Raw genomic sequence first — 17,318 nt, 5'->3', positions numbered from 1 at the left:
ATATGTCCCAATCAGTAAAATGTTCGATTTAAACAAACTCGTCTGGATTACCATTGAAACTATTGGACCATAATTTCAGTGGCAGTCGTACGGATTCCAAAACTACACAGTAATAACAGAAGACAGCAAGCAGGAAGCTTTTTTGTGTTTTGTTTTTCTTTTCTCTAAACACACACTCATCCACTAATACACGCACCTAATTAGTTTTAAACCCAACATCTCAAGTATGAGATGTTGGAGCTCAAACCACTGGGGTGTCCTCTACGTGAGAGCAAAGGTTTAAGATTGACTCTTCACCAACATCATATCCTTAAACTCCTCGAAATCAAGCAGCCCGTCCGAATTAGCATCGTATACATCAATCATACGCCTGCAGTCTTGGCCGGAATGCTCGTCCCACAATCCTAATCTTGACAGTGCAATTTGGAGCTCCTCACTAGTGATGAATCCATCACCATCTAAATCGAAAACTCTGAAAGCTTTCTGAAGATCCCTCTCCAAGATATTATCTTCTTGTTCGATTTCACATGTTTCTTGATCAAAAACACTACTCTCCTTGATCAGAGTTTCGTAGAAGAACAAGAAATCAACATAGTCCAGGCTTTTTCCCCCTACCAGCAGCTCGAGCTCGTCTCGTTTAGCATGGAGACCAATCCTATCAAGAAGCCACCCTAGCTCGTCAGCGCTAACAAGGCCATCGCCATTTTTGTCGAGCCTGTTGAAAATCTTTTGCAAGTGAACTGTGTTGAGAGGAGACATTTTGGTACTGTATAGAAAGAAGTTGTAAACTAAGGCAGAAGGAAAGGAAGTAGAATCGATACTACCCTGCTTATCACTGTTTCCCGGTGCTGTCTAAGGGTGTCCATGTGTATATATAGGAGGAGAAGACTTGTCTTGTTTATGAATAATCAATTATTTTTCTAAGTAGTACTTGCCCGTACGGGTTTGTAATAGAACGGAAGAATTGACACTGATGTGGTTGAGATTTTAGGGGAAGGTTTGTAGGAAGTTTCGTGGAAGATGAGATGCAAAAAATCAGGTTATGATAATCTGGTTCTCCTTAGTTTTTGAACCAGAACAAAGAATAGCTCCATACTCATCTGATAGGTATGACAGTGTTCTTGTTTTATTAGGGAAACTGGAGCCGACCACAACCTCATGATTTATGTAGAATTCTCCTCTTGTCTTATCAGAGTGAATTGGATTCTCCCACCAAGTCATTCATTTATGTTGCCCTGATAACCTCTCAATTTCGAGAATATATGATGTTTGAGAGTTTATAAAATAGAATTCAATTAGCTACTAAAGCCGGTCTTTTAAACGAGTTCGTTAAATTCTCAAAATGAGTTTGGGCTTTTCTCAACATCTTTGCAAGTTCTTGTATCGAAAAAATTTAAACATCTTAGGACTGCATGTTTAAGTTGAAGACTGTCTAATTTCTTTACGTCTTAGTACAGCTATGTAGCATTTAAACTAACGTCAAGAATTGGAGTAATTATACCCACACGCCCAGCTATTGCCAAAAACCCAACTTGCAAGGACACATACATACAAGCAATCACTTTCAAGCTCTCTATTCCTTAGAGAAAAATAACACTTGGTTCTGCAAGAGATATAGAAGACACCATGAGTATTTGCTTGGTTGTTTGTCTCCTGGAATCTGCAAGAGCTACTCAGTACCCACCACCACATAAACTAGTTGTGTGTATGTGTGTGTCTGTTGGGTGGGGTGGGGGGGTAGGGTTAAGAGATTAAGACAGTTGATAATGGTCCAGGAATAGGTGGTAACAAAACAAGAATATCATATCATTCTTGATTCTGCCCTGCATTCGTTTACTTGGAAACTAAAGTTAGTATTTCCTTGCTCTTTTAAATTAAGTTTGGTCAAATCAAATCAATCACATCACACTTGCTATGTAATTGCTAATTTTCCTTGAACTACACATCAGTCACATTGCAAGTGTATTTCACTTGCCATACAATTAATTCAAGTTAGCCAAATCAAGTTTGGGTTAGAATTTCTTCTATGGCAGTTGACTCCAATGAAAGCAAAATGATTTCAGGGAGGGAAAAAGAACAACAATAGCAAATCCTAGTAGATATATTACAACAATATTGTCATCGAAAATCAAGAAAAATGCATCAATTTGACCATTATCAACTCTTTACACACTCTAAACTACGTCTCCGAACATTGATCAGCAGGAGCAGGAACAGACATCATGTTCTTGAACTCTTCAAAATCAAGAACACCATCCGAGTTCTTGTCGTGCATATCAATCATGTCTCTACAATCCTGTCCACTCTGCTTATCCCACAACCCCATCTTCGACAGCACGCTCTGCAGCTCTTCGCACGATATAAATCCATCCCCATTCAAATCAAAGACCTTAAAAGCTTTGACGAGATCATCCTTGTGATCACCTTCAACTTGTTCTGCTATCCTGGCCTTGACCATTGCCTCATAGAAGAAGAGGAAGTCTATGTAGTCGAGACTGGTTCGGCCCACGAGCTTCTTGAGATCCTCCAAGGTTGTCTGGATCCCAAGTCTGTGGAGAAAATGGTGCAGCTCGTGCACTGTTACTAGGCCATTGTTGTCTTTGTCCAGGTTCTTGAAAATCCTGTGGAGATCATCAGTGCTGATTACTGGTGACATGTGATAATTCTTTACTGGTACCACTGCGTGGTAAGAGTGTTGAGTTGTTGAATTTATATTAGTGTTGTAAAAGTGGTGGTTTAAGGTCTAATAATGACCATAAATGAGAATTACAGAGGAGCACTAATTAGACATCTAATAATGCTTTTGAAATTTGAACATAAGAAGAAAAAGATGAAGATGCGGAAATTGTTCTATGGTTTGTTTTTAATTCTATAAGACCGTTGAATAGGAATTTTCCAATTTGATCTTGGTTTCATTAGTCTTCTTCCGTTACCTTAGTTAATTATTTTAATTTTTCCCTTCATAATATGTGGGCTGAACTTGGGCTCCCTTATGTCACCATAACTTAGTAGGAATATAAAATATAAGGATAAATACCCATTATAAGAGGGTATTTATTAGATGTTCATTAATTTCAAAATATATTATGATTTTTAAAATAATGTATTTATAATTATGACAAATATCATATGAGTTCGTTGTCATTTACCTTAAATATAATTATTATAGATTATTTACTATCATATATTTTTTATAATAATGAAATATATATATGAGAACTATATCACAATAAACGCTATATACATTGCAGGAAAATATTTAACAAGACGATATCAGATGAGATTGGAAGTCTTTTACTAGAAATCCTAACCTAAAGATTCTCATGCTAAATTATCAACCCAATAATGACAAACTGCGTAAAATGGGGGGTAGTTTCAGTTATCAGAACAATCACATTCAATCAAGCCGGCCCAATACATTGATGGGAGTGAAAATGGCCCATTATTTCGTAAAATGGGCCTCATCAGGCCCAGAGCTGAAGACACGTAGTACGAATTCAGTTTGCAAGTTACTTGCATTAAATGACGTGGATTTTTGCATAATAAATGCGAACAAAAGAATCTGTTTAAGTTTCAAAGACTGCAATGCATTTACCTTCATTTTCACGCTAGACTTTGGTAAACGATTTGTAATTGGTCACCAAATGAGACTGACGTACGTGGGGTGTATTTTATAAAGAATGGCAAAGTATTTTCGATTTTTGGATAAATTTTTGGATCTATTTTATTTTATTTGCGATTCGATTTGAGTGCATTCTAAATTCTAATAAATGCAAACTCATTGTAATAATCCCATCATTTTGGTGTTATAATGAGGAAAAATTTATAAATAATCACCTCCATGTAGCAGGTATTTTTTTTGCTAATATTCATATAACTTTCTTTATTGTTTTATTCACGACCTATTGAATTAAGTATTAAGGTACTATAGCTGCTATTTTTCTGTATGGTTTTGTGAAAACTTACAATTGAAAGTATCAAATCGTATTTTACTCTTTAAAATTATCAATTGTATATTCGTTCTTAAAGTCTTTATCCGAAATTTTCGATATATCAAATTAAAAATAACAAATCTCCATTTGGCTTTAATTCATATGTATATATCAAGAGTGATGGGTGATACTTAAAGAATACAAACATATAATAAAAAAGAATACAGAAATTGAAGAGGGTGGCCTTATGCTTATCCATTACGCAAGCTTGCGCCTGAGTTCACACCTTGTTACGACCGATGACTGTCGAGAAAACTTTCATTTGACTGCCTTTACCAATTCTTGAATGCCCACACTCATCACTAACGCAAAAGTTCTGATGTAATAATCTTACATCATATATAGCTATTGAGGACATGACACGTGGCCCCTTCTAGAACACCTTCCATCCCAAGTTTCATCATTTATAGACATTCTGCCTCTCCCAACTCCCTATACATATATATATATATTTATATAAACTCACTGAACTCGATCGCCTACAATTTTTTTTAAAAAAAAAAGAAAACAGAGTGAAGAGCCAGCTGCAGAATGGTGGGTGAGGCAGGGAGAGACGACGGCGGAGAGCAGGCGGCGGCGGGGGTGTTTCCGCCATTCAAGTCGAAGAAAGGGAGCGTGTTCCCGGCGAAGAGGAAGCTGGTGAAGAAGATGGTGTTTGATTCAATTGTTGAGTGGATGGTTTCGTGCTTCCTGCACCCAAACAGAACCTTAGAGCGGAAGAAGATCAACAAGACTCGTGTACTCCCACTTGTCCCATCACTTATTTCATCATTTTAATTGTTAATTAATTTCCATCCATTTTCATATATATATAGTTGCAGTTTTCTTATCTTGTTCGAAATTCCACTCAACAAGTGAATTTATTGTAATTTATTACTATAATATATTTATAATGTGGTATTTTAGAATTTAAAAAATAATATTAAAATTAAATAAGAATGTGCATGGAGTAAATTAACCACCATCCGGCTACATATATATTAATACTAGCTGTTGTGGTATGCTATTTCTGTGTGTATATAATAAATAATTTTTTATTTTTAAAATATATTATAAATAAGAATAAAATAAATAAATCAATACATTACCTTAATAAAAAGAATGAAAGAAAAAATAATTTATGAATCAATGTAAATTTTATAAAATTGAATAAATTAGTTATGTTATCATGAAGTGCAGTTTTGACTTTACAAAAAATTAGTGTAGCGGTGTCATTAACTGTCGTTTGTGAGTGTGGATGAATTTTTTTTTTTATATTAATATAGATATACCGCACGCCAAATAATTTATTTACTACGTAAATAAATGAACGAAAACAATTAATATAATTTATTATAATCGACTAAATACAGCTAGCTGCCTAATTAATTATTTCAACTAGAGAAAATCATGATTGGTTAAGCATTCAATTACTTTAATTTCTAATTAATAAATAAATAGTATTAATTGGGTGCACTAGAGATTTAGTTAGTTTAATTTGGGTGATTGGTGACAGTTTCACACACATATATATATATATATAAAAGAGTACTTAGCTAAATTAATTATGTTTTAGAAAATGAATATTTGATTTGGTCAAAGGCAAGTTGCATAAGTAAAGAATAATATCTGAGTCAATGGTTCCATTCCTCATTTAATCTAATATAAATAATTATTAATAGCAAAAATTCTTTTAATTATCCTCATCCACTAATCATAAATTAATTACTAAAAATATTGCAGGCAGTGCAGTTTGCAACTTTAATTACAATCATAATATAATTACTTTGCTATAAATAATAAAGTTGAGAGGTTGACTGATGATGGGGACAGATACGTGTTTGTAATTCAAAGACTAGTTTCTTTTATTCTTTTCGCAACCACAAAAAAAAAATTAAAAAAAATAAAAATAAGGTCAGCATCTGGTGAGAAATGGAGGACAGAGCAAAGCCAGCTATTTATGAATTCATTAAATCACTGCACTCTCTGTATTTAAATGAGATATATATAATTAATGAATGAAATGAATGAGTTTATGTTAGCGCCAATATATATAATATATGAAATTAAATACCAAAATTCCAACATGTATATTTAATAATAATATCGTGATCTTGATCACTACTGCACTATTCTTTATCAATTTACCAAGAGTTGATTTCAAAATGTATATTTAATAATAATATCGTGATCTTGATCACTACTGCACTATTCTTTATCAATTTACCAAGAGTTGTTACATCGATCTCGTATTTTATTTAAATATACACATGTATTATGTGTATAAATATTTATATTTCTTTAGATAAATAAAATGCTAACTTTATATATATATATATATATATATATATGAAATTAATGAAATAAACAAAAGAAAAAATTATTTGGAAACTGATCAGACAAACCTTAGTTTGTGCTCCAAGTGGCATTAATCCCACATTATTTTAATATGTACTCCTCTCCGCGTACATTAATTATCAATATTGGAGGTATCCAATTAGACAAATTTACGGGTCATTGTATTCCAATTGTGGGCTAAGATCAAGAGACCAACAAAATATGCTATAATCTCCCTATGGACACTATGTATGCAACATCGTCATTTTGTAATAAAAGATCTGAACTGCTACTAAACCTTCCCATCGGACAAAGGGAGCTGCCGGTCGGTTCCTTGCGTTGTTTTTGAACATGTGGTTGCAGAATTTGTGCCTCTAGAGGGAGCGGACGACGGGGACGGTAGCTTCTTAGGCAGCATTTGGTCCCAACGAGGCAACCTTGATGCTTCCGAGATGGAAATGATGAGAGCAAGAGAGATGAAGATGATCAGTAGGAGGCAGTTGTGCCTGCAAGAAGATGATGACATGATGAATGAATGCTGCAACAAGTTATGAGAGCCTAAGTAGTGGCCTGTTTTATATATATATATATGTCCGTGCATGGGGTGTGGCTGTTGCGGCAGCAGACATGTTGAGCAATCTGAGAAACTTGTTTGTTAAAGGAAAGATCAAACAGTTGGCAAACAAACAGTTTCTTATATTATAATATAATTATGTTGGATTCTAAGATGTCACAATGTTTTTTGTAGCTGCTTTTCAATATTAACTACCTTTTTAATAATACTTTTAAACCTCTATGTAATAACAAATAAACACAAGGAATAACTTGGATCAACTCCAAATATTCTTGCACTGTTCATTATTGCAGCAAACATTTGAATTAAAACAAGATCACAAGACTAATCAAAAGTGTTTTCATTTTCCTAAAGGTGATGATTCCTGAAATTCAATGATCATACACACGCACGCACGAGGGGTAAATGGCTTTTTGATGATTTAATAATTCTTGGTGGGAGTGGTCGAGGAGACAAGCCCCAGTTCAAAAGGTTTAGGTCTGTCTCAACTCTGAAGAAATCACCCAAAACCAACTTCTAAGCTTTTTGTCCACTTCGTTTGCATCGGCGCACGAGTGAATAAACATATGATTCTAGGGGCTTTCCTAGGCAATGAGGGGTTGGACTAGCTGGGTGGAATATCGCCACCTTTCTCCCAATTTGTGGGCCGAACTGTAATAATTAAATAGTTCGTGGGTTTGGTGGGGAATTATATATATATATCTACTTTTCATTTTATTTGATGTTTTTAATATGATAGAAGTGCACACGGGCGGGGACTCGTTTTTCAATATTTGGTTATTATTACATTCGATGTAATAAAGTTGTGTGATTCAATGGCTTGCATCTTTTTATTTCAAATTTTATTACACTTTATTCTAAGAATAATTATATTGTATTTATTAAATTTTAACATAATTATACAAAAATCTTAAATAGTTTGAGAAATTAATCTAGTGTTCTGGATCATAAATAAATTCATACGTTAGTCAAAATTTATCGAATTTGCTGATATTAATAAAAATATATAAAAAAAATAATATTTGCCCGCAATTGACTTATTACTAACATATTACAGATTAAACAAATCTTTTTATAACTAATTATTCTTATACATCTCCATATGCTAATACATGTGAAGAAAATATATCCTCTCTTATAAGGGTGATTGGTTAGAAAAGATTTATCTGACGTGCATTAAGTCAATTGGAGTAAAGATTTAATTTTTTTTGCTTATATCAACAAAATTGAAATTTTACCTAATGGAGATATTTAGTTATTAGACGAAAATAAATATAAGGGGCACTAGATGTAATATTTGAAATCATAAGAAATCTACATGTAATTATATCAGATTTTAGGAAAAAAATGGTATAATTATCCCTTTATTTTATTTCTAATGAAAATTTTTATAAATGTTATAAACGAAACTTTTATATATATAACGTTTATATATTAAATGAGTGAACAAATATATTTATCTTCTATATTCTTTTCTTTTATTTTTTAGTACTTTTACATTGAGCAATAATAATGTGGTTTTTTTTTTGTTCATTAATATCTTCTTAGGTAAGTTTTTTTTTTTTTTTTTTTAATTGTTGTGATTTACTTATCAACCTTATAATCCACGTGCAACTAGGGATGTTTCTTTAACATGAAGCCATGCTACATCAGTTGTAATAAACGAGTTCTAATTGAAAATATATGAGTCTGAAAAATATGTACACTAAAATTACAAAAAAAAAAACTTTATTTTGTTTATAATTAAAATAGATTTATATTTAATTTTTTGATTTGTTGGGACCGCATGCAACAACGGTTAGTATATTAGATGAAATAGAAAATACATAATCCAAGGGGCTGAGAATGATAGTGAAAAATTCATTTTGGGCAGAAAGTATAAAAGTATTAGTTTCTGGATAATATTAAAAGAGAATATTAGACAATACACCAATTTATATTGGGCCCATGACTGGCCACAAGAAATAGGATATGAGGCTCAATTTTGAGCCCAATTATCATTCATATTTACATACACTTGGGGAAAATAGGGCCTAGTAAGAGAGAAGAAATAACATAATACCCACCCAGTCCCCACACGAAACACACATAGAGGGTAGAACTTCACAAAGGAGTGGTGCCATTGGCTGGTGATGGATTCTGTGGGCCCACATAACCCAGAATTCTTTCTTTTTTTTTTTTTTATTCAAATTTAATTTCATTCCCATTGTTGTTTTCATCATGTCCACATACCTTCCTCCTCTGTGTCTTGCTCTCTGCATCACACAGATTTCCACACACAACACACACATTCAGAGTGTGAAGGAGAAAAAAAAAAAAGAAAATGATGGGGGGTGAAGTTATTGGAAGAAAACTGGAAAAAAAACAGTAATGCAAGCAAGAGGATGAGTAATCTGTCATGCAGTCCATGGCCACTCATACCACTGCATTTTCACCTTCTTTCATTCATAATTGCAAGGCCAAGCCTTCACCCCCTGCTGTTCTTTTCCCTCACGCACTCACTGATTCCAGACCATCCTATAATTCCCTTGTTTTCCAGGTATTTTCCTTAATTTCAAGAAACAATCTTTTGCCTTTTTTATTTGGAGTTTATTAGCATTTACTCTGTTGCTGCTGCTGTTTTTTATTAGGGTTCTTGTTTTGTGTTCAATAAATGTGAAGTTAGCTTTTTCTGGGGCTGAATGCTGTGTGATTAGGATGGGTTTTGCCTATTTTCTTCTCCAGTGAATTTCTGAAGAGTTGCTTGAAATAATGGATAGATGGTGTAATCAAGAAGTGGTCAAGAACTCATTCTGAGGTTGAATAATAGACATTATTGATCATGAAACTGGAAACTATAGGAACAGTTAGAAATGGTGGAGCAGACTCATTCCAGAGCGCCATCTTAATCACTAAATTTAAGTTCTAATAAGCTTCTTGTTTTCACATCTGTAGAGCTTCTTCTGTTCAATTTTAATGGATAAGGGCAGTGATAATTTTTGGGGTGTGTTCTAAAAACAGGCTGCAAGACTTTTGGGTCCTCCAGCAAGATTTGAAGCTTCAAAGCTAAAAGTCCAATTTATGGGAGAAGAAGTTGGCACACCAGCCAGAATTGTGCCAAGAACCTACACCCTTTCCCACTGTGACTTTACTGCTAATCTAACTTTAACCATTTCAAACATTATTCAGCGTGATCAGGTAATGTTTCTTTCGATCTATAACATTCAATCATTCTTGTCGAACAATAACAATTTGATGCAGAGTCAATGTGAAGTAACTTATTCAAATGTGAGTGTTTGAGCTAGAGTTATATGAAAGTGTTTGCTTATGTTGATGCTGCAGTTGAAAGGCTGGTATAATAAAGATGATGTGGTTGCTGAATGGACTGAAGTAAACGGTATCTTATGCTTAAACGTTCATTGTTATGTGAGTGGACCGAATTCCTTGTCGGACCTGGCTGCTGAGTTCAGATACCACATATTCTCCAAGGAATTGCCACTGGTAAGTTTATTTGTCTATGGTGGTGAAGCATCACAAATTCGCTTGAATGCGTCATATAAATGAGCCAAACATAAGTCAAGTTACTAGTTTATCAAACCTTATCAGAATTGACAGAAGGACTGTAACTTAGTCTAAGTTCATCAATTTTGTAAACATCCAGGTACTTGAAGCTGTGCTGTATGGCGACTCAGATCTTTTCAGCAAGCGGCAAGAACTAATGGATGCTATTGTCAGAGTCTTCTTCCACTCTAGCTCAAAGAAGTACAACCGTGTGGAATGCTGGGGACCATTGAAGGATGCTGTTCTGGTACATAAAATAACTTCCATGAATCTTTATCAATACAGAAATCACACTTTTTCATGAAAAAAAAAAAACATGGTTTTTTCTCTCCCTTAAGTAACTATGAAGTTGCTATTTCAGGGAAAAGTGGATAAGGTAAACGGATTTGTATCTGCAAGCAAGGAAAAGGAAAGTTCTTCCAATTCAAAACTCTGGGGAAGTCCAAAATCAATCTTCCAAGCACTATTTACCTTCCTGCTATGATTTTATGAACACGGGCAGGTGATATGTGAAGAAGGATAATATGGTTCCACGTCCTGCCATCTTCACAATGCACATTCTTGCAACTCGAATCTGGACTGTTGCCATACTTTCAGGGATTGTTTTCAAGGTCATTTGATTCTTTCTTGTATGTATTGGAAAACTCAGATGAATTCTTGACAGACAATCTTGTTATTAAAAGAAGATAATTGCTCATTCTGAATCCCATCATTGTCTGATTTAGCAGCTATATGTTCTCCTACAAAATTGAAGTACCTAACTTCTTGCAATTTCTATCACAGAATGGGTTACTTTTCACAGGAAGGTAGAACGAAAAGACTGGCAAATTCATACCGAAAGCAATGGTCTAAGCCAACATCTGAAAGGAATTTAGGATAGATAGGGCTGAATAGCTAGTGAAATTCCAAGAAAAAACACAAATGTATTGTACATCAACAAACTCATATCCCAGAAATGCTCAATCTTCAACTGTGAAATTACCCGGATATACAGAAACCCAAAGGCTCCTACTCATTCAAATGATAACCAAAAATCCATAAAGCCAGGGCATTGAGCAATCTGTGGTTGCTGATCACCCAGCATGTCACGGGTAGCCATCCCTGCAACAGCAGCTGCATTAGCAATTTTTTTTCCTATTTCCTACTGTAACTACCATTCATTTCCTAAAATAAAACGAATGAAACCACATCTTCGATCAATGAATTCACAACATGCAAAGTCAATCCAGTGAAGAAGACAGATAACTGCTTAAACTCACAAAATCTCAGGCGTGCGAAAAGAATCCACAACATCCCAAGGTACACTCAGGCGCACAGAATCAAGAAAACCCGAAATACAATCAGTGATTCCTAACCAGAATAATACTCAGATATATCATGAGTTATGCGCATCTAATTATGAGGTGTAAACAAAAAGAGACAGGGAGTTAATAGATATACAATAAACATAGTATTGAGACAACAAACTAGGAGCGGCTCCGAGATTGAGTGAGATGCATAAAAAGATACAAAAAGAGTGCAAATTATCCATTTAGAGACTAACCAAAAGTCTAATTCAGGAATGCAAAACAACAGCCGAGAAAAAGAGGACACGCAAAATCCCAACTCATCCACCAAGACAAGATTGAAACAAAACCAGCTACGAAAACCTCAAAGATCATGCTTTTGATAGAAAGAAAGAAGAACCCAGTTGGGATATTTAAAAGTAAGATCAAGAATTATAGAAATCAAATCAAGAGGAAGATAATTCAAAGAATTGAAAAGGCCAGGATCTTTAGAACAAGAATTCCGGTCAGAGCCCCTCTTATGTCCTGTCTAGTCCACAAGGAACTGGTCTAAGGGCGTGTTTGGTTGGAAAAGCCGGTGGTATAAAATTTTCTTATATGTATCTTTTGTAATTATTCTTAATCTAAACTCTTGTTTGTGCTAAACAAACACAGGCAAGTGACGTGGACATTGTATGTATAATATATTGAAAATTAAATTCTTGGACCCTCATTTTAAAGATTCCAGTTTTATTACCTTTTTATCCCAAATCAGATAATACAACATTCTTTTCCCCTGGATGATTGATCTCTGTTTTAAGCTGGTATAGTTTGCACCTGTCTGATTCTTTCTTTATTTCTCCCATCATGATTTCATTTACTTTCTTTATGTTCTTACCCTCCTTTGCTTTGGGTTTTCCAGATACAGATTGAATTCGCATTCCAATACTGGAAAAGGTGAGTTCTTGACTAATGTGATTACCGGTTTTGATTCTTTTGTGTGTGTTAATGGTGATTTACCTTGATCTAATCATGCACATCATCGGAATGTTCCTGAATTCATGGATAAGGCAGATTCGAAAGGAAATGGGCATTGGATGTTTGGAGATAGGAATTAAAATTGGGAAAGGTGTGATCTTTACAATCATGGGGTGTTTTAGATCAGTTTGCCATCATCCATTCCTTGTGGGCACGCTGTGTTTGTTGATATTTGTGAGCAAATCATCTCCTTTTGTTTTCTCATTGTTGGTGTCTGCCTCCCCTGTCCTTGTGTGCACTGCTGTTTTGCTCGGCACCTTTTTAAGTTTCGGGCAGCCAAACACACCTCAAATTGATACAGAAGAGAGAGAGATCCAAGAATCTGTATCAATAAAGACTAGAGTGCCAAGAAATGCTACTGTTGGTGAGCAAAATGAGAGCTATTCTGTTGAGAGAGATAGAGAGAAGAGAAGGGATGAGATGGAGCAGCCGAGTTTGTCAGCACGTATGATTGGTGAGGAAAGATCAGCGGAAACTAAACTGGGAAATGCTGAAAATATAGAATCATATGAGGGGAAATCAGAAGCAGATTCTTTTGATTCTGAGATGGTGCACGTGGATTTTCTTGATACGCCTCCTCATTCGCAAGATGAGGACGAAGACGAAGACGAAGATGGAGATGAAGATAACGACGAAGATGAAGATGATGCTTTAGATTCTGGTTCTGATGAGCCCGACATAGTGCTGCTGTTTGACGAGGTTCATCCGCTTTTGGAAGACGAGGTGCCAAATGATGTTCAAGTTTCCCGTGATGTCTCTGATGAGGACTCCGACAAGTCTCTAGAATACGTGTCCAGTAGTCATGGATCGCTTGATGAAACTGAAAATCATGAAGCCTTAAAAAAAACAGTAGTTGTAAACCATGACATTGATGACGATGAAGACGAAGGAGGAGACAAGGACGAAGAGGCAAAGAATGCCTTTACTTGGACCGAACAGGACCAAAAGAATCTCATGGATTTGGGAAGTTCTGAAATTGAAAGGAACCGACGGTTGGAGAATGTGATTCTGAGGAGGAGAGCAAGGAAACATATGAGTATGATATCAGAAATGAACTTGATAGACTTGGAAACTTCTGATCCTCCAATCCATGTTGCTCCCATTTCCACCACAAGAACAAATCCATTTCTTGTTCCTCATGATTCTTATGGTATTCCAGGACTGCCTCCTGTTCCGGGCTCGGCTCCTTCTATCTTATTACAGAGAAGACTAGGGATGAATTCAGAGCCAAACTTATGACACAGCAATGGAGACAACCACTCTTTAGTTTTTGCACCCAACAAGCAAGATGCCTACATTCTTGATTTCAAATTGGTGTTATATATTGCATTCCGCTCATATATACACACCACATGTACTTGTATACAAGGAAGTATTTTACACACAGTACGCGTATAAGGGAAGTGAACTAGTTGGTTTGAACTTCAAAATTAGGTCCTACCGTTCGAGAAGGAGGCTTCAAGGTCAGGTTGATCACCGTTTTCAGAGACGATTATAGTGAACTGAACAACTCCAATGTAAGAACTTCTGTTCATGAAATAGAACAGAAGCTTGTAAAAGATGATGGTCCTCAAAAAACTCAGGTTTCAATCTTGGGGGAGAAGGAATTGTTTAGTTCAATGACCTTAAATTTCACTACGGGATGTTGAAAGGTCACTATGAAGAAAAAATTGCAACACAACACTTAAACGTGACAATGTATTTCAACTTTGAATAGCTTAGTGTTTAAAGAATATGCCTCCGATTCACAAGTTATGGCGATCAAATACATCTTGAATTGGAAGCAAACCATGCAAAAATTTAAAAAAAATGAAGAATATATACTGCAAATCCTCGTTTCTAAATTTCTCTTGAAAAAAGTTTAAATCGTCTACACAATATCATGTTTGATTCTTATGAAAATTGAAGCATCATAGAATTTGATTTTATTAAAATGTTTTTTTTGGGCCAAAAAAGGAAGAAAACAAGGATAACATTTTGGGCCTACAATGATGTCTAGCCCAATTTAATTAGGCCTTATAGAATTTTTTAGGCCCACTTTCTTTTATTCTTTGCTTCGGAGGAGATTGGGTCAGACGTCCCATTAACTATTTTAGGTATCAGTGTTTTTTCCTCCGACTGCAAATTCCTTTGGTTGGCCCTCTCCGACGGCAGAATCATAGTTCCGGCGAACATAATTGACACGTCAAAGATGGCAACCGTTGCAGATTCCCCCGCCGAAATCTATCCCAGAAAAGGAGGAGGTGAAGAAGAAGTGTATGAAGAACTACAGGAAGAGGATGATGATGACTTGTCTATTTCATCAGAGTCGGAAATAGGGGAGGCTCTGGATTACTTGGACTCGAGGGATGATGCAGAAGACGGAATAGTGGATAGCTCATTCACTCTGCTTCATACAAGGCGGCCGAATGCTCATGGCGGCCTCCACTCCCGCCCCAACACCTCCTCCCTTCAGCCCATATCTAATAAGTCCCAGAAGTTCGCCAATCACATTAGGGCCGCACCCTTGGAGGTAGGTGTTGATGAATTGATGAGTATGTCGTGTGCTTTGGTGAGTTTTGTGGAGGAAAGGGATAAAGAATGGAGTTTTTAATTGAATTTTAGGTGTTTGATGTATATGGGCGTTCCATGATTATGATTAATCTTGAGGCGTTGAGTAAAAAGGAATATGGGTTCTCTGAATGATTGAATGAAATTGAAGAAAATGAGTAGTCGCTGAAAAGTTCCATCTTTGATTTCTATATCTGTTACTCATTGTTTTCTTGTAATCGAAGCTTTGAATATTCTATTTCTACCTCAAAGTTGCCATCTTTACGAGATTTCAGCTTTTCTTGCTGCATCGGATTCTGGCCTTTTATGCCATCGATTTGTTTATCTTCAAATTTCTTTGCGTTGTTTTAGTTATAAGAAGCTGATTAATGTGTGCAGGAGTGGGAAGGAAGGTTCAATGTTGGGATGTCAAACTCCGTCACAACTGCTATTCGTGAGAGTGTTCGTGATATGGCCATCGGTAAGACTAAAACAACTGAGAAAGCAGACCGTGCTACTGTTGAGCAGGTAAATAGTATACTACTACTAAGGAATGTCCCTGAGGTCTAGGTGTCTATGTCTTTTATTTCTCACTAGTTATATCCATTTTTCTTAACAAGAAATTTCATTCTTGGATATGCTGATTAATTGGCGAATTTCTATCACAACATTTAGATGTTCATGCAACCATGTCGGACTTGAACATGTCCGTCAGACCATCATGATATATTTATGCAAGGAGCATGATGCTATTCTTTGCAGTATTGCCACTAGTCTGAGACCCGATTCTTATGGTTAAAAATCTCTTCTTGCTTTCAGGCAATTGACCCTAGAACCCGTATGGTTTTATTCAAAATGCTGAATCGGGGTGTATTTAATGACATCAACGGCTGCATTTCAACTGGAAAAGAAGTAAGTGCTTACAGCCTATGAGCTTCCTTTTGATTTTCCCTTTTCCTTCTATTTCCAACTTATGACTGATTCTTTTTGGATATTGCATGTTGTCTAGGAAGTTCTCACGTGCTGCTTCTTATTTGGCAAAGTTGCAGCTGAACTTTAATTTGACTCTCTCTTTTGTGTTTTTTTCCTCTTCCAACAGGCCAATGTCTATCATGCTACTAAATCTGATGGTCAGGAACTGGCGATCAAGGTTTATAAAACTTCAGTTCTTGTATTCAAGTATGGCGAACTACCTTTTGATTTGTCTGAATCCATTGATAGTGCCATGTGCCTTGCTGAAATACTTGTTGCTGAATGAAGTTAATCTCTATGTATATGAAAAAAAATCTGTCTAAAGACCATCTTGGCTTGTGAGGGATGTTCTTTCCTGATAACTAGATCTCGTTTCTTTCATCTTCATGAGTTCTTCTTCAACTTCCACAATGAGAGTTAAACCAGGGTTAAAGGGATTTTCTGTTCTGAATTTTAGAGTTCTCTCTACCTTTTGCTAAAACTTTAATTCAAGCTCATTTGTACTAGTTTTACCTTTATAATTGCAGTTGCCTCTCATCTTTCAAAACTTAAAGAGAGGAGACTGTCTCTATCTTACTTCATTGCAAATCAAAGTGTTTTATGTATCCTCTTATTATTTGAAGTCTTTGTTTGCAATCTGATTGTTTTTGGGAGATGATTTTTGCAATGATCGTTTATTCCCACTTCAAACCAACAGGGATAGAGATCGCTATGTCCAAGGTGACTACAGGTTTAGATATGGGTATTGCAAGCACAATCCTCGAAAAATGGTGAAGACATGGGCGGAGAAAGAAATGAGGAATCTTATGAGGTAAATTTTCTTCTTGCTCCTCTACTGTACCTTGTTAGTTGAAACAGGAATATATGTGAAGTGCTATGTTCCACTTGGAAAGCAAAATCCTAAAGAACTTTCAAGAAAAAAAGTGCCTCTTTCCAACATCTCCAAAGACTTGAATTTTGGGTAGAAACTTGCATATCAGACTGCCATCTAGTTAGACTACTGATGTTTTGTTTGCCTTTCATTAGATTTTCTTGATCAAATATCTAGTCTGCACTTGATTAGACTGATGTGGTTTCCTCACTAACCTGAAG

At 35.6% G+C, this 17,318-nt stretch overlaps 5 protein-coding genes and 1 long non-coding RNA gene across 11 annotated transcripts in view; 3 read left to right on the top strand and 3 right to left on the bottom strand.

Moving 5' to 3' along the window:
- Positions 2–1,160, bottom strand: LOC105159437 (probable calcium-binding protein CML44). Its single transcript, XM_011076503.2, has one exon. The coding sequence runs from the start codon at positions 757–759 to the stop codon at positions 280–282; it is 480 nt and encodes a 159-aa protein (XP_011074805.1). The 5' UTR covers positions 760–1,160; the 3' UTR covers positions 2–279.
- LOC105159436 (probable calcium-binding protein CML44) lies at positions 1,878–2,656 on the bottom strand. Its single transcript, XM_011076501.2, has one exon. It carries the CDS (start codon positions 2,654–2,656, stop codon positions 2,180–2,182), a length of 477 nt encoding a protein of 158 aa, XP_011074803.1. The 3' UTR covers positions 1,878–2,179.
- Positions 9,105–11,439, top strand: LOC105159434 (protein STAY-GREEN LIKE, chloroplastic). 2 transcript variants are annotated; one of them, XR_847599.2, is made up of 6 exons: positions 9,105–9,421; positions 9,883–10,059; positions 10,204–10,362; positions 10,523–10,669; positions 10,784–11,033; positions 11,206–11,439. XR_847599.2 is itself a non-coding variant. In XM_011076500.2 (5 exons), the coding sequence occupies exons 1-5, from the start codon at positions 9,281–9,283 to the stop codon at positions 10,904–10,906; spliced, it is 747 nt and encodes a 248-aa protein (XP_011074802.1). In that variant the 5' UTR covers positions 9,105–9,280; the 3' UTR covers positions 10,907–11,439. The 2 variants fall into 2 exon arrangements, 1 of the variants encoding a protein (XP_011074802.1); XM_011076500.2 differs by having other exon boundaries at positions 10,784–11,439.
- LOC105159435 lies at positions 10,246–12,250 on the bottom strand. 3 transcript variants are annotated; one of them, XR_002286678.1, is made up of 3 exons: positions 11,966–12,250; positions 10,894–11,523; positions 10,246–10,661 (listed from the first exon to the last, which is right to left on the bottom strand). It is a non-coding gene; the product is annotated as an uncharacterized LOC105159435 (long non-coding RNA). The 3 variants fall into 3 exon arrangements; XR_002286677.1 differs by having other exon boundaries at positions 10,246–10,666; positions 11,966–12,249; XR_847600.2 differs by having other exon boundaries at positions 10,246–10,666; positions 11,405–11,523; positions 11,966–12,231.
- LOC105159432 (histone-lysine N-methyltransferase SETD1B-like) lies at positions 12,435–14,460 on the top strand. 3 transcript variants are annotated; one of them, XM_011076499.2, is made up of 3 exons: positions 12,435–12,511; positions 12,610–12,644; positions 12,762–14,460. In XM_011076499.2, exon 3 carries the CDS (start codon positions 12,774–12,776, stop codon positions 13,962–13,964), a length of 1,191 nt encoding a protein of 396 aa, XP_011074801.1. In that variant the 5' UTR covers positions 12,435–12,511; positions 12,610–12,644; positions 12,762–12,773; the 3' UTR covers positions 13,965–14,460. The 3 variants fall into 3 exon arrangements, with proteins under 3 accessions (XP_011074801.1, XP_011074799.1, XP_020548086.1); XM_011076497.2 differs by having other exon boundaries at positions 12,610–14,460; XM_020692427.1 differs by lacking the exon at positions 12,435–12,511 and having other exon boundaries at positions 12,523–12,644.
- LOC105159430 (serine/threonine-protein kinase RIO1-like) overlaps positions 14,794–17,318 on the top strand; it is a 5,262-nt gene continuing 2,737 nt past the window's right edge. The window contains 5 exon segments of the mRNA XM_011076494.2: positions 14,794–15,237; positions 15,654–15,782; positions 16,074–16,166; positions 16,354–16,433; positions 16,924–17,070. Coding sequence (XP_011074796.1) covers positions 14,917–15,237; positions 15,654–15,782; positions 16,074–16,166; positions 16,354–16,433; positions 16,924–17,070 — 770 coding nt within the window. The 5' untranslated portion in view covers positions 14,794–14,916.

This window comes from Sesamum indicum, linkage group LG3, assembly GCF_000512975.1.
Source record: "Sesamum indicum cultivar Zhongzhi No. 13 linkage group LG3, S_indicum_v1.0, whole genome shotgun sequence".
Classification (NCBI taxonomy): Eukaryota; Viridiplantae; Streptophyta; class Magnoliopsida; order Lamiales; family Pedaliaceae; genus Sesamum; species Sesamum indicum.
This window is presented reverse-complemented; position numbering and strand designations above follow the sequence as displayed.